Source organism: Daphnia pulicaria, chromosome 4, assembly GCF_021234035.1.
Source record: "Daphnia pulicaria isolate SC F1-1A chromosome 4, SC_F0-13Bv2, whole genome shotgun sequence".
Lineage (NCBI taxonomy): Eukaryota > Metazoa > Arthropoda > Branchiopoda > Diplostraca > Daphniidae > Daphnia > Daphnia pulicaria.
Genome location: NC_060916.1, coordinates 447,742 through 469,886, shown reverse-complemented (window position 1 = coordinate 469,886; position 22,145 = coordinate 447,742). Strand labels below are relative to the sequence as shown.

At 39.5% G+C, this 22,145-nt stretch overlaps 6 protein-coding genes across 11 annotated transcripts in view; 1 reads left to right on the top strand and 5 right to left on the bottom strand.

The window, feature by feature from the left end:
- LOC124336550 overlaps positions 1-22,145 on the bottom strand; it is a 53,976-nt gene that overhangs the window by 13,863 nt on the left and 17,968 nt on the right. The window lies entirely within an intron of this gene.
- LOC124336166 lies at positions 27-2,900 on the top strand. Of its 2 annotated transcripts, none has more exons than XM_046789865.1 (11): positions 27-180; positions 254-380; positions 455-568; positions 630-801; positions 892-1,037; positions 1,129-1,274; positions 1,362-1,437; positions 1,529-1,585; positions 1,882-1,974; positions 2,168-2,317; positions 2,375-2,900. In XM_046789865.1, the coding sequence occupies exons 1-11, from the start codon at positions 100-102 to the stop codon at positions 2,863-2,865; spliced, it is 1,653 nt and encodes a 550-aa protein (XP_046645821.1). In that variant the 5' UTR covers positions 27-99; the 3' UTR covers positions 2,866-2,900. The 2 variants fall into 2 exon arrangements, with proteins under 2 accessions (XP_046645821.1, XP_046645820.1); XM_046789864.1 differs by having other exon boundaries at positions 892-1,049.
- Positions 4,233-8,407, bottom strand: LOC124336196 (blood vessel epicardial substance-like). 2 transcript variants are annotated; one of them, XM_046789903.1, is made up of 9 exons: positions 8,240-8,407; positions 8,010-8,092; positions 6,335-6,905; positions 5,861-6,018; positions 5,684-5,786; positions 5,454-5,594; positions 5,250-5,382; positions 4,794-5,005; positions 4,233-4,598 (listed from the first exon to the last, which is right to left on the bottom strand). In XM_046789903.1, the coding sequence occupies exons 1-8, from the start codon at positions 8,390-8,392 to the stop codon at positions 4,797-4,799; spliced, it is 1,551 nt and encodes a 516-aa protein (XP_046645859.1). In that variant the 5' UTR covers positions 8,393-8,407; the 3' UTR covers positions 4,233-4,598; positions 4,794-4,796. The 2 variants fall into 2 exon arrangements, with proteins under 2 accessions (XP_046645859.1, XP_046645860.1); XM_046789904.1 differs by lacking the exon at positions 4,233-4,598 and having other exon boundaries at positions 4,928-5,145; positions 5,184-5,382.
- Positions 9,255-11,600, bottom strand: LOC124336260 (calreticulin-like). The gene is made up of 7 exons (XM_046789998.1): positions 11,452-11,600; positions 10,732-10,836; positions 10,460-10,663; positions 10,247-10,398; positions 9,870-10,178; positions 9,636-9,800; positions 9,255-9,570 (listed from the first exon to the last, which is right to left on the bottom strand). Exons 1-7 carry the CDS (start codon positions 11,531-11,533, stop codon positions 9,352-9,354), a joined length of 1,236 nt encoding a protein of 411 aa, XP_046645954.1. The 5' UTR covers positions 11,534-11,600; the 3' UTR covers positions 9,255-9,351.
- Positions 12,436-15,945, bottom strand: LOC124336227 (synapse-associated protein of 47 kDa-like). 3 transcript variants are annotated; one of them, XM_046789945.1, is made up of 9 exons: positions 15,710-15,945; positions 15,118-15,267; positions 14,822-15,046; positions 14,623-14,756; positions 14,419-14,553; positions 14,215-14,354; positions 14,001-14,152; positions 13,813-13,941; positions 12,436-13,709 (listed from the first exon to the last, which is right to left on the bottom strand). In XM_046789945.1, exons 1-9 carry the CDS (start codon positions 15,822-15,824, stop codon positions 13,567-13,569), a joined length of 1,323 nt encoding a protein of 440 aa, XP_046645901.1. In that variant the 5' UTR covers positions 15,825-15,945; the 3' UTR covers positions 12,436-13,566. The 3 variants fall into 3 exon arrangements, with proteins under 3 accessions (XP_046645901.1, XP_046645902.1, XP_046645903.1); XM_046789946.1 differs by lacking the exon at positions 15,710-15,945 and adding an exon at positions 15,549-15,572; XM_046789947.1 differs by having other exon boundaries at positions 13,644-13,709; positions 13,805-13,941.
- Positions 16,182-21,708, bottom strand: LOC124336036 (zinc finger MYM-type protein 4-like). Of its 2 annotated transcripts, none has more exons than XM_046789613.1 (13): positions 21,608-21,708; positions 20,382-20,725; positions 19,912-20,308; positions 19,687-19,844; positions 19,427-19,620; positions 19,182-19,367; positions 18,835-19,113; positions 18,174-18,763; positions 17,555-18,108; positions 17,296-17,493; positions 16,798-17,229; positions 16,632-16,743; positions 16,182-16,564 (listed from the first exon to the last, which is right to left on the bottom strand). In XM_046789613.1, the coding sequence occupies exons 2-13, from the start codon at positions 20,722-20,724 to the stop codon at positions 16,387-16,389; spliced, it is 3,621 nt and encodes a 1,206-aa protein (XP_046645569.1). In that variant the 5' UTR covers position 20,725; positions 21,608-21,708; the 3' UTR covers positions 16,182-16,386. The 2 variants fall into 2 exon arrangements, with proteins under 2 accessions (XP_046645569.1, XP_046645568.1); XM_046789612.1 differs by lacking the exon at positions 21,608-21,708 and adding an exon at positions 20,848-21,139.

Here is a 22,145-nt window from a genome sequence, read left to right as displayed (position 1 = left end):
AAACAGAGCTACCTGTAAGATTATTCTTTCAGTTCCCTTTTTCGACCCCAACGGACTTGTTCTCATCACCAGACGTCTAAATCGTTTTTCATTTCTCAAATGTTTTTCAGTTTATTTCTGTTGAGTGTCGCGGTAAATCAACTTGACGCTTCTCCGGTCCCTCCCGAAACCGATGTCAATGTAAATGGCGTGTAAATAGTTTGTCGCCATGACGACCAAACTCATTTTCCCCCTTTATTCGTGTCTTGTTTAGAATTATCTAGCGAGTTTCGGTTACTTACATCCGAAATACAAGAACTCCTCTAATTCGGTGATTGCAGGGGAAACTATCCGAAATGCCGTCAGAGATTTCCAATCCTTTTTCGGCTTGAATATAACAGGTAAAATGATTTAAATATACCAAATCCCAGAACGCAATTAACATTGGATTATCTTTGAATTTGTCTGTTTATAGGTGTAGCGGACGAGGAAACATTGAGATGGATGGGGAAGCCTCGTTGCGGTGTTCCCGATAGAATCATAACGGATGATTCTTCCACTCAACAGAAGCGCAACATTAATAGTAACGGTAATGATATTTCTTTTCGCTCATTTATGAGTTATTTGAGGTGACCCATTTCTAATTTCAGGAGAAAACCGGTGGACTAAAAATGAATTAACTTACGGTATTCGTAAATACACGCCGGATTTGGACAAATCCGTCGTGGATGAAGAAATCGCCAAAGCATTTCGGCTATGGGAAGAAGTAACTCCATTTACCTTCACTTTTATTGATATGGGAAAAGTCGACATTGAAATCCGGTAATTAATCACTAATAAGTTACATCACATAAATTGTATAATTACACCTGCTATTGTTTCAATAATTAATTGAACTTTATTTTTGTACAGTTTTGAGAATGACTCTCATTCAGACGATAAAAATCACTATCAGTTTCATAAGTTTGATGGCCCTCTGGGTGTTTTGGCTCACGCTGCCTTTCCCGAATCGGGTGAAACACACTTCGATGAAGCGGAAACATGGACCATCAATGAGGGTAAACAATTTTGTCGGCAACATTATAACTGTTTTATTAAAATCGCCCTATCCTTTTTTATTGAGAAATCTAATGGTTATAAATTGCACAGGTTCGAATTTGTTCCAGGTGGCTGTTCACGAATTTGGTCACGTCCTTGGACTGTCGCATTCCGATACCAAAGCGGATGTAATGACTCCAACTTACGATTACCGCCCTGATTTCAAATTGGAAACTGGTGACATCAGTAGAATCCAGGTTTTCTAATTTTCGTGTTGTACCAAACTGATAATCAATGACACTCTGTGCTGACTAATTCCGTTAATTTTCATTGTCTGTTAAAAGGAACTCTATGGCTGGAATTTGAAGGAATCTTTAGAAGAAGGCGAATCTCAAGAAGGTTTGCCACTACAATTCAAAGGTACTCAAATGGATTAATTATTCTATAATATGCGGATAAAACTTGACCTTCAATGAATACAGTATTATAATAAATTTGCACAAATTTCTAGAACTATTGGCAGACATGAAAACCACATTTGACATGGAGTTAAACCTCATAAAGAAAGGTAATAAATTATACGCTTTGTTAATTAATAATTCTTGTCGACAACTTGAAGAAGAAGAGTATGCTGTAACGCCAAAAACCAAGTGCTCTATAAAAATAAGTGCTCAAAATGAAGTGCTCTGTCAGACTGTCACAACCGTTTTCTAGCGGCCGATTCAAATATGTCATTATTTCTACCTGCTTATGGGAGGAGTTTAAAGCTATCGATTAAAACCTGATTTAAGAAATCAAATTTAGTTGATCAATTACTTCAAATTGAAATAGGAATAAAGTCTGAATTGAATTTTGTACGAAAAGATTTAGAAGCCACAAAAACATCGTTGGCCAATACTAGGATCCGTTTAAGTAACATGAAGTACACCGTCGATGATCTGACGACAAAATTAAACGGTAAAACGATATTATTTAGAATTTTTCTTTTCTAATAATATTCGCAATTTAGTTTGAATTTAATTAATTTTGTTATTATCTGTAGAGTAGCACATTCGCAATGGTTAGATTAGCTAACTAACGAAATAAACGAGAAGAATTTAATATGATTTGATAAATAATAATTTTTTAATTTTTTCGAATTTTTAAACAGCCCAAACGAACGAATTAGTTGACATTGGTCAAATGCCAACCTCTTGTGAAGATCTGCAGCAAATTGGACATAAACTGAACGGATTTTTTATGGTGAAAAGTGTGAGGAAGATGGAAATGATTTACTGCAACTTTTTGGCTAATCAAAATGGTACGATGTGTTTTAATTTTATTTGTTATTGTTTGTCTAATTCGTTTGTTTGTACAGACAAACAGAAATGGATCGGATTTGCCGACGTCAAATCGACGCCCGTCTATTTCTACGTCCAGAGAAATTCTTCATTTAACACGACTAAAACTCCGATTCCGTTCGATTTGGCGTTGGTGAACGAGGGAAACGCCATGAATTTGACATCGGGGAAATTCACGGCACCGCGACCGGGAATTTATTTTTTCTCTTTCGCGGGAACGGTGCGTCTTTCAACTTCATCTTCTTATGTTGATTTTTATTCTCGTCTTTATTTGAACGGGAATGTAATCGGGTCGAGTAATGTTTACGAGTATAACGGTCCCGTTGATCAATATAATCCGGTGACCCTCCAGTCGACGCTGAACTTGAAAAAAGGCGATCAACTCTGGGTGCAGATTGATTATTCATTTCGGATAATCGGTTCATCCTCGCATTTATTTGACAGCGTTAACCACTACACCCATTTCACGGGTTTCATGTTGGAGGAGGAAATTGTGGCGTCCCTTTGAGGTTCAACATCATCGGCGACACCAACCGAAATGCGACACCAACCATTGGGGGAGGGAATTTTAAGGGGGACAATTAATTCATTCGATTGTTATTCATTAAGGGATTTTTACTGAATACACAAACCAAATATCATGTTTTTATTTTCAAAACTCTAGACGCGACAACTAAAAAACCAATTTTGCTTGCCAGATTTTCAAAATGCAGGGTGGACAAGAAATGGGAGAAAATTCATTTGCCTCTAATTCGTTTACGGATTGGAATTTCCAAAAATATTTTCACGGTTATACGCGCACTATACTTGTTCACCGCTGAACACAAATTGGGGTATCTACATTTTAAAATGAGGGCGGGGGACGCGGGGGACTTGAAAAACTCGTTTTGATTGCCATATTTACCAAAAGAAAAATGCAAATTTTTAAATTTATTAGGCTATGATCGCAGCTCGAAATTAAATCAAATCAACCTGAGAATGAAACGCTTTTACCCCCTACGAATCTCGTTTCACTTTTTCGGTTTTCATTTACAAATGTGAATTTCGCCCGCCGAAATGGACAGAGTGACGGACGCGCCATCTATTCGCTCGGTATGAAAATGAACAGCAACGGCCGTTTCAAAATCAGAGAACAACATACAAATCATTTCGTGTATAGTTAATTCAACTATTGCTAATGCATCCACGATTGGGGCACGTGCACTCGTCAACAATTGGCAATTAAAATTAAAATTCGCGACAGAAACAAAAAAGTTCTTACCTTCTGTCTCCATTTTGATGAATTTGGTATTCCTTTTTTAACCTCGGTGGAATCAGCTCAGGTGATGAAGTGATGGTGCCAGTCGGTAAACTTCCTATGATGTCAATGTCAAGCTTTATTACACTGTTAAACTGGCAGGCACTTGGCAGCAACAACCTCAAGGGCTAACTTACGAACTTACATGGCAGACGCCATTTTTAATGCAGACGAACTTCCCTGAGAAGCCAAGCAAATTTATGACGTAAACAGTAACCTGGCGGTGATAATAAATTAATAGCCAATTTATCAATCTAAAATTTCAGAAATCTTCCATAGTTTCTATCAATAAGTTCAGCTCATGAATTTTAATTGGGGTTCTCCTTGTAGTGCATTACACTCACAAGTCACAAGAGGGTACCTCAGGGCTTATGCTCGGCTGCCAGCCCGTGTTCTGGTGTTATGCGGTATTATGTAACATTCTTAGTTCTTAGTTTCTTACAGTTGACAACAATCTTACTGTCAAATAAAAAAAAAGTTCTTCTGAATTCTGAACAGTGAATTGGGCTGAAAACAAAAGAACTTTTATCGGCAGCAATTTTATTTGCACGAATAATTGATAATTCAAAGAAAGGCGCGAAAATTATTTGTATCATATTTGAATTCATTGTTTATTAGTCACGATACACGAAATAAAATATCATCAATTAAAATGCCACCAGTTTTTTTTTAATTTCAATTAAATCAAGGTAGCATCTTCCTTTTTCAGTTGTATATTATTGAATTGGCAACCGGGTTTTGTAGTTGTGCTGTTTCCTCTGTGCTGCTTCACTCGAATTAAGCGCAACTTATTATTCATACTATGTAATATGCGTAAAAACATTGCTGAAATTAAATAATAAAAACCAAAGATCTACGCAATTAAGAAATGTAAGTGTCGACAGTTGAACTGGAGAATCTTCGGCAGTACATTAGATCGGTTCGCCTGACAAAGCAAGGAGTACCTATTATCAATTTTTAAATGAAAAATACAAATTAACGAACATTTCTTTGGTAATTAACGATCGGTACAATTATCGCTCTTATAAAAATTTAAAAATTGGTTCATTCCAGGCATCACTCGTGTGAAAAAAATCAAGAGAAAATGTTAACTCAATTGTAAATATGTTTGAAAGAAAAAAGTAATAATAAGTCAATACTTATTAAATATCAGTGCTGTCTAGATGCTGCACAATGGAGTAGTCGTAACGACCAGTCGGGCTGTTGATGCTGGCTGGGCTGCCAATGAATTTACGAGTGTTTAGCGCCGGAGAAGTTGATCCGCTTTTGTTTCTCATCTTTTTGCTTTGAACACTTTCGTCTAAAAGCGACATTTGCTCCGGCGGTACTACCTTCAGCCCATGCTCATGCACTTTCGTTGTTGTTGTGTCAGAATTTAAAAAAAAAAAGAGAAAAGAAAAGAGAAGAAGAAATGATAAAAACGGGCAAAAATTATTAGACCCACTCACATTTTAGTCATCAAGGCAACTGATTAGTTTTTCTATATAATAACTTATGCGTTTAAATCAGAAATAAATTTGTATGTTTAACACACTCTGAAATAGTGCAAAGAAATCGGAATTGAAATAGGCCAATTATTGTTTTGTAAAACTCACTAGAATTTTTAGAACTGCCGGCTGGAAGAGTTAAAGATTTCTCATTTTCGATGAACGATCCATTATTGACGAGGTTGCTGGATCTGAATGGGCTTCCGCCACCACTAGTGGGACTGGCAATCTTCTCCTTCATCTGTGTCAAATATCAGATTAATTACTTTTGCCCCCCCATTTATAGTTAATTAAATGCTGTCTGGTTCTTGCCTGAGTGAGTTTACGAACAACATCTCGGCCAAGAATGTGATCGAAAACGGCTTGCAGGAAAGGATCGGTGAGCAGGATCAATTTCAATTTATCGCGATGCCATAATAAGACACGCGATTCCTCACAAGCTCGGATGCTAACCTACATAAAACCCCACAATATCAAATGATAACGTCCGTTTCCTCTGTTGCTCTTCTATCTATCCACGGTGAAATTTAAATATAATTTACTTGGAAGAAATCGTCAGATGAGACACCGAACCATTCGGGCGAGTCCAGGAATTGCATTGGGTGAAGGACGTGAAGTGTTTTCCCATTTTCAATGACCAACATGCTGTTGAAAAATAAAAAATTATGATAACACATTATCTATGTAACGTAATATTATCCTCAATTTATTTCAAATACCTTCCGGACAGCAACAGTGAAAGGGTTTCCACTCTTGTGACTTTCTCAACGGCGAAATGTTCGCCTCTCTTCAATGGCTTGATAAGTTTCATGCAGTTGACTACTTTTTGGAATTGCTGTTTCGACACTTTCAGAGGCTGAAAAATGGTTTTGTACACCTGTAATAATAAAAATCACCAAATTGAAATTTACATTAGTTTTCGTCATTACGTTACATGTTACGAGATGTGAATAATCACCATTATCCATTGAGAATGCTATATTTTTTTAAAAAAAGAGAGAAGAAATGAAAAGAAATGTGATCGATCGACAGTTTGATGGATGCGTATGTGCCGTGCAGAACGTGAAACTTTTATAATCTTTTTTAAAATGATCCGATCGATTCAACAGCTCTAGTAGCCGATTATTATTACAATCACGCAACATAGCTTGGTATTAATCGACTGGAAAAATTTTAGAAAATTGATAATTTACCTCTTCGACTTGTTTGTCGAATTTGGGGGGTTTCAAGGAGCACAGCAGGTAAATAACGTGAACAACGTTGATGAGTAGAAAAAAGGCGTTCCAGAGGAAAGTGTCGAATGCGCAGAGGATGAACCATCCCCAGATGGCGAAGAAGGCCGAGCCTATGGCCAACATCATTCGCAGGTAGATGAGCCCATAAAGTCCGGCCGGCGCCAGGTAAGACAGGAAGAGGAAACTGTTGGCCAGCTGGAAATAGATGTGATTGATGGGCAGCCATTCCAGGCAACCGGTGTTAAAGTAAGGCCAAACGGCACTCCAATCGTAGTCTGCTGGCTGCTGCTGGGTGGCATTGATGCCATCGACTGTCGAGTTGTTATTGAGACGATCCAGTTGAAACAAATCCTGATCGCCGCTGGCCTCATCTTCAGATCGATTACCGCGACTCCCAGCAGCAGAGTCATCAGGAAGTAAAAGCTCGTGATTGAAAACGTCTGACTTTTCCTCTTCAGCTGCTGCTGCTGCTGAACCATCTCCAATGGAATTGGACGAATCCGGTCGTGTTTTTCTTTCGGCGTTAGCACTGCAGATCACATAAGAAATCACCAACAAGTAAATCAATTCACTGCTTCTCGGCCACATTTTTCTATATAAACAAACTAGGAAACAACACTAAATAACATGTAATTGACAACGTTGGTCCCGAATATCGATCCACGTGTGACAGGGATCAACAGTATACACACACACACGACGTTCTAAAATGTTTCAACACTTTCACAGAGAAAATTTCGATTGGCACCTTTCAATTTTTACGTTACATGTTGTTGCAACGGTGGTGGACACTGGACAAGACGAGAAATGATGTCGAGAGCAGTACTGCAGGGCACATTCACAGTCGAAATGATTAGTCAGCTATACAGATTTTTATTCCTGTTTTTTTTTCTTTTTCCTTGTCCACACCAGACCAATGAACCGGGGGGACTTGTGTCGACGCATGCGCGTGATAGACTGAGTTGCTGAACTTGCTTCGTGTCCTGTTTTGTTTCTTCCATTCGTGCTGTTGGCTGTTGCCCTGGGAGTGTGTCAGTAACAACACAAAAAGGAACCGATGTGCTGGGAAACCGGAGGGGAGCCCAGCCCATACGCCAAACATCCAGAATATAAGAGGAAGAAGAAGGAGGGGAGGGATAGCAAAAGTTTCTTACGTGATTATATGCATAGTAAAGATTTTTAACCTTGACCCCCCTTCGCTATAGCAGTTCCCCCCTCTTCCAACAGCTCGTGTCTATCCCTCTTCGGCTGGACTCCCTTCACGCTCTTTTCCGAGTCGGGCTAAATAATGTGTTCTTTTGGAATGCGTCATTCTGTGATGGCGGCTAGCTTGCTGCTGGGTGTTGTATATATACCACAGAAATAAAACTTTTGGTCTTTGGGAAGAAGAAGAAGAAGGGGAGCCAGCAGTCGACTTTGCGACTATATATGGAACGCAGGTTCTTTTTTGGCCTGGCTGTGCTGGCTGGCGGCATCCGAAACATCATTTTCGTGCCAACAACGATTTCCGCGTTAGTTTTTTTTTTCAAAAATAAGTGACTTGGCTGAAAAATGGAGCTGAATTATTTTGTTTTTTCGAACTTTAGTAAGACATTCAAATTAATTGTTTTGTTGGGATACACTTAATTTTTACCATGAGAACACCCAGTGAGGTAATGATCGAGGGACGACATGCGGTTTGGTGCTCGTCCATTCCTTTTTTCCTCTCTCCTTCCGCTTTTGTTTTGTCCATTAAATCAAAAAAATTTAAAAAAAGGAAAAGCGTTAGTAGGTAGTATCCAAATTAGAAATGCCGGCTAGTCCCCCCGGCGTTGCCGCAGGGACTTTAATTTAGAAATTCGGGACACGCATAAAACCACTTACCAGACAGTGATAAAAAGTAAAGAAAAATACAAAAAAACAAAGTTGAGCTCTCCTCTCCGGAAATCGTGCAAATTCACAACAAGAGTCAATTAAAAAATAGTCACCGTATTTGAACGACGCCTTTTTCTCACATCCGCCACTCATTTGATTCATTAGATTACCAGCAAAGTCAAGAGTCGGATGATCCCGGCAATCTTCTCCAATGTCGGTCTTCCTGCATGTCGGAATGCACTTCGCCAATTTCTAAAAGACAGCTGCAAAATTTAGAATTAAAACACATTTTATTGAGGTTAAACAACCGCAACTAACGGCTGACTTTGTGATAGTTGTCAAACGACTTTTTTTTAATTAATTGATCTTTAGTTTATTGTCCTTTTTGTTTCAACGAATAGCCAGCACTTCAATTGCATAACTGACAGGATTGCCACTCGAACCATGGGGTCAATGACTTGAGCTCCATTTCTTCGTCGATCAATTGGTTGCCAAAGATCGTCGAAAGAAATGATTAAAATCAGCGCCCCTGTGCTTACACTCCACCATCTAGCGGTGAAAATAACAAACTCATGGTTTAAAATTATTCAAATATCAATGTTTTTTTTTTTATCAATCATACTCACTCCCCAGATAGGGGAATCGGCAATGTATTAAAAAAAAGTAGGAATTAAACGGGCGCCTCGAGCTCATTTTGTATAAAAAGAGGGATGATGTGACGCCATGGTTTAAATTGAAAAAAAAAAAAAAAAACCTTCATTCAAATAGACGAATTACAAAACAACACCGTATGAGGGGGGAGAGAGAAAAAAAAAAACAAGACTACAAAGAAACGGGAAGCAATATAACAGTCTAAATTCTTTTTCAATTTCAGTTCCAAAATTATTTTTTTGTCTTGAGCTAGAATTCCTCAGCTTTTTTTTTTTTTTTTTAAAGATTATTGGAACCGAGATGCATCAGATTTTAATACCTCTGTTGAATTGTGACAACTTATTAACCGCCGATATAAAGATGGAACAGCTGATTAAATTATATAAATTTTTTTGTTGTATTGTTTTTTTTTTGGTGGAACCTAAGTTTTCTGTCAGCTCTTCCTTGTGTGTGTTTGTTATTTTTGCATTTTACAACTCATCGTGGTCTGCGCTGTCGGCTTCGGCTTCTTCAGCCGGTGCAGCAGGTTTGCTGGGCTCGGCATCGTCTTCATCTTCGTCATCTTCATCCTCGTTGTCTTCTTTCTTTGACTTGGCCTCTTCTTCCATCTTCTTCCGTTCTTCCTCTTCCTGAGCTTCCTTCATCTTCTTCTCGGCTTTGCTGGTAGCAGTCCACAGCTCATCACCAATCTAATGAAAAATTTGCAATTACTTTCTGTACAAACAGCTATGAAAAGTCTAATTTTTATTATTACCTTTTTGGCTTCCGCAACATCGTCGGTGACGAGGACATTGTCGAAGATTGTGCCAGCCTTTACTTGCCACAAATCGAAACCAATAATGCAGGACTCGTCGTATTTGCCAATGGTGGCATCGGGGGCGTACTCGGGGTTATCGATTTCTGGGTGGACCCAGACACCCTGCGATTAAGCAAAAAAGTTTTATAAAGACAAAGCCTTCCATCAACATAATTAAATAGTTATACATACTTTGTAAGCGGGGTTGTCGATCTGCTTGGGTTTCCACTCTCCCTTGAAGGCGGGGTTGTCGATCATAGCAGGCTCCCATTCACCATCCATCTCATCATCCCAATCTTCGGGCTTCTTGGCCTCGGGGTCGGCAATGTGTTCAGGAACATCCCAGTCGGCGGGCTTGACATCTTCAGGATCATCGATCTTGGCACGGTCATCCCAATCTTCGGGTTTCTTTGCTTCGGGGTCTTTGATGGTCTTGGCAGGCAGGAAATCCCAGTCACTTTCCAAATCACCAGACTCAACTTTCTCGTTATCAATCAAAACCTGTGGAAGAAGACAAACAGGCCAATGAATAAACAGTGTGAAAGGTGAGCAATTAATAATGGACTTACTTCGTAGGTCTGATCTGGCTTAACGATGAGTGTGTACAAGTGAGTGTAAACATCATCCTTGGGTCTGATCTCTTTCTTGATGAGATGGTTCTTTCCCTTGTAGTTGAAGATGACATGGACTTTCTTGTTGGAGGGACCGCAAATGTCAGGGCCTGTGACAAGATTCAGGGGTTATTTCAGCTACTATATCAACAAACTATTAATAAAAATTACCAAACATGATAAGGTATGGAGAGTCTCCATGCATATCATCTTGCTGCAAACTGCAGTCAAACAGCTTGACATAGCCACCTCCACAGTCAATGTTTTGTTCATGCTTGACGGTGAATTGGAGGACTAGTGGCTTATCCTTGTTGCTAAAGGGCTTGAATTTAGTGGAAAGGCCATAAAACCTGGCATCTTGGGAAGTCTGGATACCTATTAAGAGCAATTCATGTCATCAACTATCATCCAAAATAATTTATAAAATCCAGATTAATCCTTACCCAAATCTTTTTCAGCATCACCGTAGAATTTGCCGTGAGTGAGAACAAATTTGCCTGCTGTTTCACCTTTGTTGGTCGACTGGATCCACCTTTTCTCCCAGGCAGCTGAAAAGAACAAGATAAGACGTACACGTCACCAAATGCCACACATGAACTCAACAAATCGAAAAAGCCGGGTAGAGGTCGTGGCACGCTAAACGTCATCAACTTCAGTTTGAAGGTGAAGAACTTTTGACTGTTATCTCTAGTTCACTTGACTTTTATCGTAATTTCTATTTCTCTTGTTACTAATCGGAAAATGTTAGGATCGTTTTCTAATTATTTTTAACCTTCAAATTTTTTTGTCGTCCGCAAACTCTCGTTCACGTCGTTTTAATTCCGCATGGCAGCGATGAAAACAGCTGATCAACTTGATTGTAATTAAACTCTTTTTTAGTGGCATTAAAATTTAAAAGTGAAATTCATATTGCCACGTCAAAATAATTCATGCAATACAACGATATCAAGCATTTGGCTTTGGCATGCAAACTGCTTGCGTGTGAAAATGGCAGATATGTTAAAAATAGCTAGAATATTTGTTTTACGTGTTACACAGCCTCCTGTTGTAAGCTGACGAAATTTCTAGAAAAAGACTCCCCTGCTACCCTTGACAAGTAACCCTCTCCACCATCAACCGGATATCGGGAAAAAAGGGAAAAACTTTATGAATCTTTTTCTTACCTCCATCTGAGAATCGCTCGTCGAGGAAGACTTCGGCCGCAACAACGCCGATCAAGGCGATTAATAATGCTAAAGCTTTCATTTGTACAAATGAATGTGGTTGAAGACGATGAATGAGTGACCAGGACAGACGAGTGAGACAAACTGACGTGATGACTCTCCTTGACTCAGGAGAAGTTTATACGGAAAGGGAATGGGAAGGTGGATAACACCCGTAATGCTCTCATTGGTCGGTTTGGCACACTAGAGCCAGAGAGATGAGCCACTTGGTGGGTGGTATCCGATCGACCTGCCACCTAGCGGTAGAGTTGTCCTCGCTGGTGTTGCATATGAAGGCCCGGGAAGATTCCCCGGGCTACCGAGAGCTCATCGTTAGGTGGCGCGCAAATCATCGTGGTAGAATCTTCTAGAGAGTTGCTCATCTCATTCACGAACTCACGTTTTTCTCTGGCCGTCACGTGACTGTCGTGTACCAATCAAATTGCGCCGTCTGGCAGGCGTTCAATTTTCCACGTTTATTCCAGTTTTCGTATTATCCGGTCATCTATGAAAACGCGTTTTAATTTAATTCTCATGAACTTTATGTATTCTATTGTTAATGCGCATATTTTTCATTCACGGCCAAATTCTTTTCTGTGAGCTATTAAACAATCCTGATATTGTTATATTGAGTTGACAAGCATTTCCTGTATGCATTTTCAGGTAATAAAAATTGGTAATCTGACATGCCCACATGGAATCTCAATATCGATGACGTGTCGTAAATAGAATATCTCTCCGATTCTCCCTTTCAATAAAAGTTGGGATACCATATATTCCCACATGTTTATACCGCCATGTGACGTATAGCTCGGGGGGTGTTGTCTTGCGATTAGATTGGACCACGTACCGAGGGATAAGACGCGCGTTACATCCCAATTGGAGGGGATTCTTACTACGTAGACAAGTGACCAAAATCGACACGTAATCAACCACAAGCAATCGTAACGCTTATACAACCGTATATTCATGAAAACATCATATCCGACGAAAGGGGGGGATAATAAAAAACGAACCGTTTAACAACCGAGAAAACACACATAGAATAATAATGTTACAATCAAAAAGAGAGAAAAAGAGAGAGAGAGAGGACAATTAATTAGAAGATTACATGTAAATTTGGGGTTTTGCAATCATGAGAATTTGGTATTAAAAGGGGGGGGGGGAGGAAACACTGCAAAATGGACCAAATATTTTTTCTTTTTTTTTCTATATCGATGTTATTTTTGTGAGGTCGCGCTTCTAAGTCCGGTTTTCTTTTTCCTTATTCTTATCCTGCCATGTGTGAACACCAATTAATTTTTAATTATATACATAATAAGGTTTTGTTTGCTGCCAATTCGTCTTCGAATAGCATTTTGGGAAATTGAGGTGATTTTCACGTGCAACAACATTCAGAAGGGGAGAGGACGATAACGCACAACAACCGAGAGAAACGCAAAAACGAATGCATTCTTTCTTTTACAACTAATATAAACTTTTTCCTGCCAAATAATCAATGCACGGAATGCTCAACTTTTGATATTGCGGACCTACTACGTCGTGCCAATTTAACCCTAAGTAATCGCAGATAAACGATAATATGAGACCGATGATGTTTTCACTGTGGCTACTCAGGGAAGTGTGTGTTTGGAAAACGAGAAAAAATGGGTACAACAGTTGTGCAAACATCCTCTAACTATCGTCGGAAAGCCAGGAAAGAAAGCACACACATAAAAGGGAATGGCTGAACTTTGCAGTTGAGAAAAGAAGAAACTAGACACAAAGAAAAAGAAATATTTTTTGACTAATTTTAGCTCGGGCAATTTTTGGAGGAACTGGTTCTTTTCTCCAGGCAGAGGCTACAAGAAAAACGGGGGAGAGGGGGGGGGTCGCCTTGAAAGGGCAGACACACATACGAACCGGATTGCATACACCGATGATTTGGTTTCCGAGTAAAAAACCGAATGATCGCGCGGAAAAAATAGAGAGATAGAGTGAGAGAGAAAGATAGAAAAAAATTGACATCAACTACTGTGCAAGGAACGTCCAGGTTGATGCGGGGTTACGGGTACACGATCCTGCATGACACACGCACTACTTTAGATCCCCATGCGATTCTTCCGCGTCCAACATTTCTTCAATATCGTCGGCGTCAGCTCCACCTGTCTGTCCAGATCCTTCGCTGCCGAGTTCGTAATCCTGAAGCTCGGCCTGTAACTCCTTTTCCCATTCTTCATCTGTTTTTGTTAGTTATTAGTCATAGAGGAAGGAAAAGAAAAGGAAATTCTAGCCATGATTCCTTGATACTTAAAATTAAGGATTATTGACATTCCTAAATACCGTTCGGTTTCTTGGTGCCCAGACGTTTGATGCCCTCCTGGACTTCTTTCAGGTCTTTGGATAGCGTGTTGCTTTGATATGAATCGGAAACAAACTCGTTCATCGGAGAATCAGGCGTATCGGCGCCCTCTGCCGAAGGATCAAAGTTAAAAAGACTAATTTCATCACTTTGAAAAATAGATCTTTACCTGTTTTGTCCTCTTCGTCGAAGCTAGATTCACGAGAATGGTTGGCAGAGTCCCTGTTGCCTTCTCCTTGGGTCATCGAAGACAGCTCCGTCGACTGTCTTAAAAGACTAACCCGGTAAAAATAGTTGCGCCAGAATAGCTCCTCTTTGATGCTGCATTAATCAAAGTAATTTGGTTAAGGATAAGAAGAGTCAAAACGAAAATATTCAATTACATTTTGGGGACCAGTTCAAAGCGCATTGTTTCCAGGTTTGGATCCTCAGCGAGTGTTGCTAGGGCGATCGGGTAGAAAGAATCATAGTCGAACTGGAAATCAACGCCTGCAGGTGGGCTTCTCACGAAATTGCGTCGATCCTGCAACGACAAGAAAAGGCCATACGGATTTGCTCTTTGAAAAATAAAGTAATCAATCTTTTACAGTTGAAAGTGACAAGATCTCAGCCTTTAGGGCCTCTTCTTCCGGGTAACCGACCCAAGGTGGAATGGATCCTTCCATTTTATTTTTGCTCTTAATGAACGCCTCTTGTTCTTTATTGAATTCACTCAGGATGGTCTGCACAATGAATTGAGAAAAAGATAGAGTATTAAATTTCAATTTGCATTAATTGCTAAATTGGATTACCGTTTCTTCGACCGTTTTCTTGATTTTAGCGCCAGCTTCAGTCACTGTTTTACCAGCCTTGCTCACGGCAGAAGCAAAGAAGCTCCCGATTGTACGAGCCCCTTGCATGGCTTTATTGGAAACCTCCTCTAAGCCTTGAGAAATAAGACATCAAAGGTTAAATATTGATTTAAATGACTGAACTTGAAGTAAGTTTTACCCGAACCGAAACCTTCTTTATCTCCTTCAATTTCTCCGGTCTCTTCTTCAACTTTAGTTTCGTCTTCAACGACGACTACTGGTTCCTCTGTAAGTTGCTCCTTTGTTTCTTCTGGCTGATCAGTGGTTTCCTTCTTGGACAACCAACTGCTCATTTGATTCTTCATGCTGCTAAAGAGATCTGCTTTGGGCTGTTCTGGTTCACCTCCATTAGCCTCAGATGTAACTTAAGTGAGTTCAATAAATAATAAGAAAGGTCATTCATTATTAATTGTGATCCCATTATCTAGAAAGAACCTGGGCTGGTAGCAGCAGCTTCTGTAACAACAGGTTCATCTTCAGGATTTTGAGGGCTTGACTCCTCTGATGGGCCACCTGCTTTCTTTGCTCCAATCCACGAAGAGATTGAGCTCATTTGATTTGTAAATCCAGAGAACATGATTAAATCTAGGAGTGAAGAAATATTGAATTTTAGATGATGGATCTTTCACATGCAAATTTAAAAAACAATCCTAAACTAATGAATTATAATCCAAAATAAAGGGCATTTAGTCATAGAAAGGTTAGCTTCTTCCAGCAATTCAATGAGAACATTTCCAGCCAATAATCATAAATATTTGTGAGAACTGGAACTGTTGAAAAACTATTTTGATGTACACAGCAAAATAATTTCGTAACACGTGAACGTTCGGATTCACAAGAAACGAACGAAAACACGCAACTTTTACTTTTAACAAGAAAACACTCTTATTTTCATCTCGGGATATATCGGCGTTTGTTCTGTCAAGTTTTTGAGTGGATTGAAAACCAAGCAGAATTCCTTAGAAAACATCAAATTCTTTACAAAAAGACCGCAAGACAAATAGGGAAATGTTGGAAAAGTCTTTACCTTGTTGAAAATACTCGTAGTTTTGCCACGTATAACGAACGAAATATGCTAGGTTAGGGTATTGTTTAGAACAGCAATCGCGTTGAGCTCGGCAACGGACAGATGATATTGACATGCAGTTGGGGGACGAGTGCGTTCGTAAATCCACTTGCAAAAACTTAAAGCGCCGCCGTTGCTGCGCAATAGAAAAGCAGAAAAGCTCGAAATCGAACAGCTCCGTGCGTCCGTGCCGTCGTCTATGGGTCTACACACACACAATGCGGGATTATGCCAGAACAATACTCTAACAAGCATTTGGCAAGTGCGTTTCCATGTCCCCTCCCTTATTCTTTTTTTCTTTATGTATTTCTCTCGTTCTGATAAGGTATTAATTACACTTATGCACGATACCCTTCAAAGTTTTAATCAAAGTTTCGTGATGAAAGTCGTTAACACAAAACCAGATTTACGGAAACTCTCTAACGCGAAAAACTGACAAAAAAAGAATCAATGTTTATTATTGACTGAGCGTGTAAAAGAGACAGCACAATGTTTTACTGTTATTCCTTCAACATTTCATTTTCAGTTGGTTAGGGTAATTCCATGCTTGGTTACTTTGAATCGAATTTTCTCATACATAAAGTTATAGACATTCATACTGATTCTTCCCTCACTTGTATGTACGTATTACACGACCGTTAATCAAGCGAGCACAAGTTATGCAAGACTTCTTCAACGAGTAACACGCGGCGGAGCATTCGTGCCAAAATTTCACGGGGCACTGGCTGGGATGAATACCATACGGGCGATTCCGGTGCGCACGACGGATCGGGCAACAAGTAGAACATGTCTTTACGTGTTTTACTCTCCTCGGGGCTGTACAATAATAATAAAAACAATTATTTAAAAGAAACAGGAAAGAAAATAGACTCCTTCGCATTACCATTTAGATACATAGAAATTGTGAATCTTCACAGGGCAACGAGACAAACAATCAAAGTTCTGTGGCATCTCCAAGGGTTTCTTACGTTTGAAAGTGGCTGTCGCATCCGCATCTGTATAAATTTTAAATTGATTATCAAATTAACCAACAAAACTGGAGGATTTACCTGTGTCCTTTCCTGTCTTTGAATTACTGAATTGAAGTGAAAAGACTTTGGCAATAATTTTACCCGAAGATCCGCCGTTAGATACTCCTACCGTAGACAAAGGTTTCTTCGTAACCTTTTGAACATTACCGAACGACATTTCGAGGTGTTGTTCGGGCGTGTACAAGCGAAAGTATTTAGTGTTAAAATAGAGCATCGTGAAAACGAGAACGATAGGTGAATCAACACCCAACTGGCGACATTTCCACAGATGAGATTCTTTCAAACAGGTCGTCACTTCCATTGTGCTGTCAGAATTAATCCCCTTCAACAAGATATCGTAAAACGGTTGCAGCTGCTTATCCAATTCGATTTGAAAAGGTAACAAAGCGGCATCCATCAGTAAATTCTGCCTACGGAAGTCTGCCCCAAAAGATAAGCTTTCTTGCAATCCTATAGTCAACAAATAATATGATGATAAAATTCCAGTAACAAACTTGAATATGAAGGAATAATTACCAGAAATGAAATAGAGAAGGATGTCTGCTCTGTATGGTTCACCGTCAGGTTTCTTGATTTGTTGCACAAAAGCTATTAGGGAACTATTAATATCCATAACACTCATTTCGCAAAGTCTAGAAAGAGCGGGCTTTTGGTTTCCTTTTCGCTTCATCCACTCGGTCCACGCCTTGACACCCACTTCTTTTTGGAAACCACCTTAATTTCAAACATAAATCAAATATCGCCATAGCAACAGAAGAGCCTTTAAAAGTAATACCTATGACATGCAGACTGGGAGAGTCGGATCTGGATGTTTTGATAGATTCTTCACTGTCACTCGAGCTCTTGCTACTATCGACATCCTTTAGCCGTTTGGATACCGGCAGCGAAAAATGTGAAGTCGAGTGCGATCGTTTCCTACTTCCATTTCGAACTAAAATGCTAGATGATGGAATTTCTAGCTCGAAATTTACTCCGTTAGAAACATCGATCGAGTCAGTGTCTTCTCGATCTTCTGATACGAGATCGTGCTGGCTGATGGGGGTAGATTCGGTGACGTCAATTGCATTCGATTCGTTGCTGCTATCGACGTCTTTCGGCGCAGGCGGATCAGCCAAAGGAATTTCGTTTTCGACTTCCTTTTTCTTTGAGTCTTCGATAGCTTTCATCATTTCAGCCAAAAGATTGGAGCCAACAGGAAATATGAACGGGGTGACAACCGGCACAGGAAAACCAACTGGAAATGGAGATGGGAAGTTGTACATGGCCATCGGTACTGGGACGTAAATCGGGACAGGAATCGGGATGGGTATAGGTATGTAGAGTGGCTTCCTAAAAAAATTGTACCATGTTATTATTAAAATGAACAACGACGAAATGAAGAACGATAAACATACCTTTCCTCATCAGTTGATGTGCCCATTTCACATTGGGTAGCTTTAGGTGATTCGGGAACATCTAGCGGTTCCGTTACACATACAGTAGACTGTTCACTTTGACTCATCGTCGATTCATTCATATTAAAACTACTCGGGCGACACCAGACAGATTTGTTCTTCATTTCTTTAGGCTTCGGTGGAACAAACACAATCTTGTGTTGAAGCTCGATGGGAAGGATAGTCGTGTTGGTGTGTGCTGGAGGAATCTGATTAGTGCCGACCATACTAGAAACTGAGGTTGTAGCACTGTTGATGGATGGAGTAACTGGGGCGACAGCCGGGAGATTGTAGACCATTATCGGACGGGATACTACTGGGGTTTGTTGTACCACAGGGTTCAAAAGTACAGGTGCGACACACCGTAAAGAAGACTCAACAACCAAAGACTTTGAAGGAACTGGGAGTGGAGCAGCCAAAGGAGCAGCTAAAGGAGCAGCCATAGGAGCAGCGGGCTGAGGTGCACTTTCAATCGCTTTCCTACGAGAAGCTTCTCGGGACATCGGAATCGGGTAATGAGTGAAACAGTAAATGGAGCAAAAGTATAACATCTGTGACAAAATAACAAAAAAAAGTTATCAATTAACCATTAAAACGTTCTTAACTTGCACAGTAGACAAACCTGTGCCTCCAGTTGATTCTTGTCTTGCCTCGTTTTGCCCACCACGTCACCTGTCGGCTTGCGAATCATATCGACATTGTATTTCTTTACTTGACAGCGAGCACATAGTTCAATCCTTCGCTTCCTGAGCAAATGGATTGCAAAGCAGACACTACTGCAGTACCACGACAACGTTGCGTGGTGTGTTAGTAACCCTTTGTCGGTGTTCCTCGACACAAAGCGTGGAGTAACATTTACATCGAATCCACGACTGCACATCTCACACGAAAGTGTAGTCACCTATAATGGTTCACAGATTATTTCAGTCTTAATTCAGTAAAATTAGCTGTAGTACCAAAATTTCATACCTTGTTGGAAAAACGGAATGCATTGAGACAGGGTTTACTGCACAACCAGTGGCTACGCCCATTCAAAAATACCTCTTCTTGAACATCTTTTAATTCGTTACAAACGGCGCAAAACCTTCTCCCATAAAAGTAGGATTTGTTTACAAGACGCCGAGAAAGCTCTTCGCAGACTGGAGAGCAATGTACCTAAAAAACATAAGTCAGTATTATTTAAACTATTTTGTTTGACAAAATGAAATAATTACCTTATCCTTGTCCGACATATTGACCTGGCAAGTCGTACATAATTTGTGGCTACCTTTAAACTTCTCCAGACAATCGGCTGTACAAAACTGACGAATGACGGTGCCAAAGCGAACGCAAAGCTTACCCAATATATTTTCACCCACTTGCGAGTTGCACATATTGCAATGAGAGCCTATAACTTTCACGTAAGTTTCTGGGAAAAAAAGTACGTAATTACGTGACAGTGACTCGCTAGTTAAAAATTTGTGGAGTTATTTACTTAAACATTTCTCAGAACAAAATTCCATGGATTCCCATAAGAGGGTATCCGTCCTATCGTAAAGAGAAATACTGCAAGACCAGCAACATATAGTTTCTCGCGCTATTTTTTCTATCGGATCAACAGCGACTACTGCAGGGACGTTATTACCGATGGGACTGAAACGATTCAAATATTTTTTAATAAATTTTATGTTACATGTTGCGTAAGGTATATAAAATATACTTGGGGTCTGCATCTTCAAACTCCATTTGAAATTCATCTGAAAGGGTGTGGATTTCTATATCTGGTTCGATAACTATATGATCTTGTAGGGAATCGCGCAATAATATGTCACTGCAATCCCCGAATGACTGCTTCCCAACATCTTTTTTCCCAGTTGACTGGGGTGTAGCATTCAGTATTTGAGCCATGGCTTTAATTTTCTCTGCCGACTTAATAGCTGCTTTACGGGGTACTCGACCTTCAGAGCTATTTGGTGATGTAGAATTTTTATCGAGAGGTAATAAACCGGGTGGTGGACCTTTTTTTAATTTTGAAACAGATTCTTTATCAGATAATGACTCTTCAATTTCAGTGCTTGGTTTAGCGACTTTAGTGATTATCTGAATATCATCAGTATCTGATTTTAGAGAGAATTTAAATAATTTTGTTAGATCCAATTGTAGCAATTAAAATTTTAAGACATCTATTACCTAAATTGTCAGTACAATCAATAGGATTTTCCTCAACAATTTGAACATCACTTTTAGCAGGCTGACTCGCTTGAAAGTTGTCTTTGGAAATCGAAGGTGCTGTGATGGGTTGTTTTTCAATTTCTTCTGTTTCACATGTGAACGAAGATCTTGAGCTTTTCACTGTGCATACACTACCGTTAACTACACGTTCAACAACAAATACAGAATCTATAGAGGGTTTGTCAACAGTTTCCTTCAACACTGCAGTAGGTTCACTGTCTACACCAGCAACACTACCCTTGAGGCCAACAATTTCCAAATCCTTTTCACTAGATTCGTTAATGTTCAGTACTTTATCCATCCTGTGAAAAGATAACAAGAGCAATTATTCTTTGGTCTAATAGGAATAGCATTAAATGTACAGGGAAAGAATGAATAAATAAGACCATGTCATTTACGAAACAAAATGTTCATAAATTCATACTTGTAACTGTTGCTAGCTTTTTTCAACACTTGGAACTCACGCTTTTCTACTTTGGACGCAGTCGTACATGCTAAAGTTAACTAAGCTGATATCGAGACAGGTATCGAGACAACCCGAAGGAAATGCACTGACATCCAACAAACAATTAATACACGTCAGCTTGGCCAAACACAATCAAATAAATTTGTAATCAACACACAATTAACCGCTAAAAAATTTTGCCCAGTCGCTTCAAAACACCACAGAAACGCGATGTATAAATTGGGCGGTGCCAAATATATTCAATTCATTTTTTGGCCATTCAACCATTTTAGAGAAAGCGACTGAATAATTCAAAATTCAAGTTTTACCCTGAACGCAATCGAAATTTACACATTCAATATGTTTTAAAAGCGTGAGTTTAACCTGAACCGAAATTTAAGACGTTTTTGTCCCGGCAATACAAAGAAATGGAATAACATAAGAAATAGTAACCTGTTAGTAACCTTCTAGAACATGTATACTATAAGGTTGTGCTTAACTTGGCAACCTTGAACAATGGCGACCATAGGGAAGGGAAAGAAGGTTGGGTATCAAGTCGCAATTTCGATAAATCGATTTCTTAATTCAAATGCACCATGCCACCATTAGATTTAACCGTTAATATTGAGTTCTATCGAAATAAAATCTTATTGTTGCAATTAACACAATATTGTTGTTTACGCACTACCAATGTTGTTACTCATCGTAATGCCATTACATGGTAAGCGATATATCCTACCATTTAAGGATGCTAAAAACAAATGGTCAGAGGGGGTAGAATCCAAGAGCCGCAAAGTTATGAACTGTCCGCTTCGAAGGTTGACGAGAAACTAGATTTTCAAGGTCGACCAAGGCCATTTGGAGGCAAAACGAAAAGGGTAGGAAACCAAAATGTTTTGTTTGGTAGTTGAGTCACCGAAGAGAGGGGAGGTAAGCAACTCCCTATTTGCGCCCCCAGGCACAAACCGGAAGTCTAAGAGGCGGAGTCTAATAACGAATTTTGTGATTCTGTAGTACACCCGGGAGACCCGACGCTAGGGTTTCGTTTTAAGCTACTTTACCACTGTGAAACGAATAGTTTTATTATTTTTTTTTTTTTTTTAGTTTGGAATGAAAAAAAAAAACGTTGAACAAACTCGTGTATTGTGATTGTAAAAATGTTTTGTAATTTATTTTGATCTTGAAAATGGTTTGTCTGTTAATTGTTGTACTTGAATGTTTTAAATCAAAATTTATGGGAAGATTATTCCCCTTCCCCTGCTGACATTCTTACCTCA

What these genes read in the sequence shown, in the direction of transcription:
- LOC124336166 (XM_046789864.1), top strand. Translation starts at nt 100, where the DNA reads ATGTTTTTCAGTTTATTTCTGTTGAGTGTCGCGGTAAATCAACTTGAC. An exon ending in GCGCAACATTAATAGTAACG is followed by an intron (nt 569 to 629) that starts GTAATGATATTT and finishes TTCTAATTTCAG; the next exon opens with GAGAAAACCGGTGGACTAAA. An exon ending in AAAGTCGACATTGAAATCCG is followed by an intron (nt 802 to 891) that starts GTAATTAATCAC and finishes ATTTTTGTACAG; the next exon opens with TTTTGAGAATGACTCTCATT.
- LOC124336196 (XM_046789903.1), bottom strand. Translation starts at nt 8,392, where the DNA reads ATGAATCAAATGAGTGGCGGATGTGAGAAAAAGGCGTCGTTCAAATAC. An exon ending in TTACTTTTTATCACTGTCTG is followed by an intron (nt 8,093 to 8,239) that starts GTAAGTGGTTTT and finishes ACAAAACAAAAG; the next exon opens with CGGAAGGAGAGAGGAAAAAA. An exon ending in CGGCAGTTCTAAAAATTCTA is followed by an intron (nt 5,006 to 5,249) that starts GTGAGTTTTACA and finishes CAACAACGAAAG; the next exon opens with TGCATGAGCATGGGCTGAAG.
- LOC124336260 (XM_046789998.1), bottom strand. Translation starts at nt 11,533, where the DNA reads ATGAAAGCTTTAGCATTATTAATCGCCTTGATCGGCGTTGTTGCGGCC. An exon ending in TGATGCTGAAAAAGATTTGG is followed by an intron (nt 10,664 to 10,731) that starts GTAAGGATTAAT and finishes TGCTCTTAATAG; the next exon opens with GTATCCAGACTTCCCAAGAT. An exon ending in TCCATACCTTATCATGTTTG is followed by an intron (nt 10,399 to 10,459) that starts GTAATTTTTATT and finishes ATCTTGTCACAG; the next exon opens with GCCCTGACATTTGCGGTCCC.
- LOC124336227 (XM_046789945.1), bottom strand. Translation starts at nt 15,824, where the DNA reads ATGTCAATATCATCTGTCCGTTGCCGAGCTCAACGCGATTGCTGTTCT. An exon ending in CTACGAGTATTTTCAACAAG is followed by an intron (nt 15,268 to 15,709) that starts GTAAAGACTTTT and finishes CTTCACTCCTAG; the next exon opens with ATTTAATCATGTTCTCTGGA. An exon ending in GGGCACCAAGAAACCGAACG is followed by an intron (nt 13,710 to 13,812) that starts GTATTTAGGAAT and finishes TAACAAAAACAG; the next exon opens with ATGAAGAATGGGAAAAGGAG.
- LOC124336036 (XM_046789613.1), bottom strand. Translation starts at nt 20,724, where the DNA reads ATGGATAAAGTACTGAACATTAACGAATCTAGTGAAAAGGATTTGGAA. An exon ending in TTTGAAGATGCAGACCCCAA is followed by an intron (nt 19,845 to 19,911) that starts GTATATTTTATA and finishes GAATCGTTTCAG; the next exon opens with TCCCATCGGTAATAACGTCC. An exon ending in CCTTCTCTATTTCATTTCTG is followed by an intron (nt 17,230 to 17,295) that starts GTAATTATTCCT and finishes TGTTGACTATAG; the next exon opens with GATTGCAAGAAAGCTTATCT.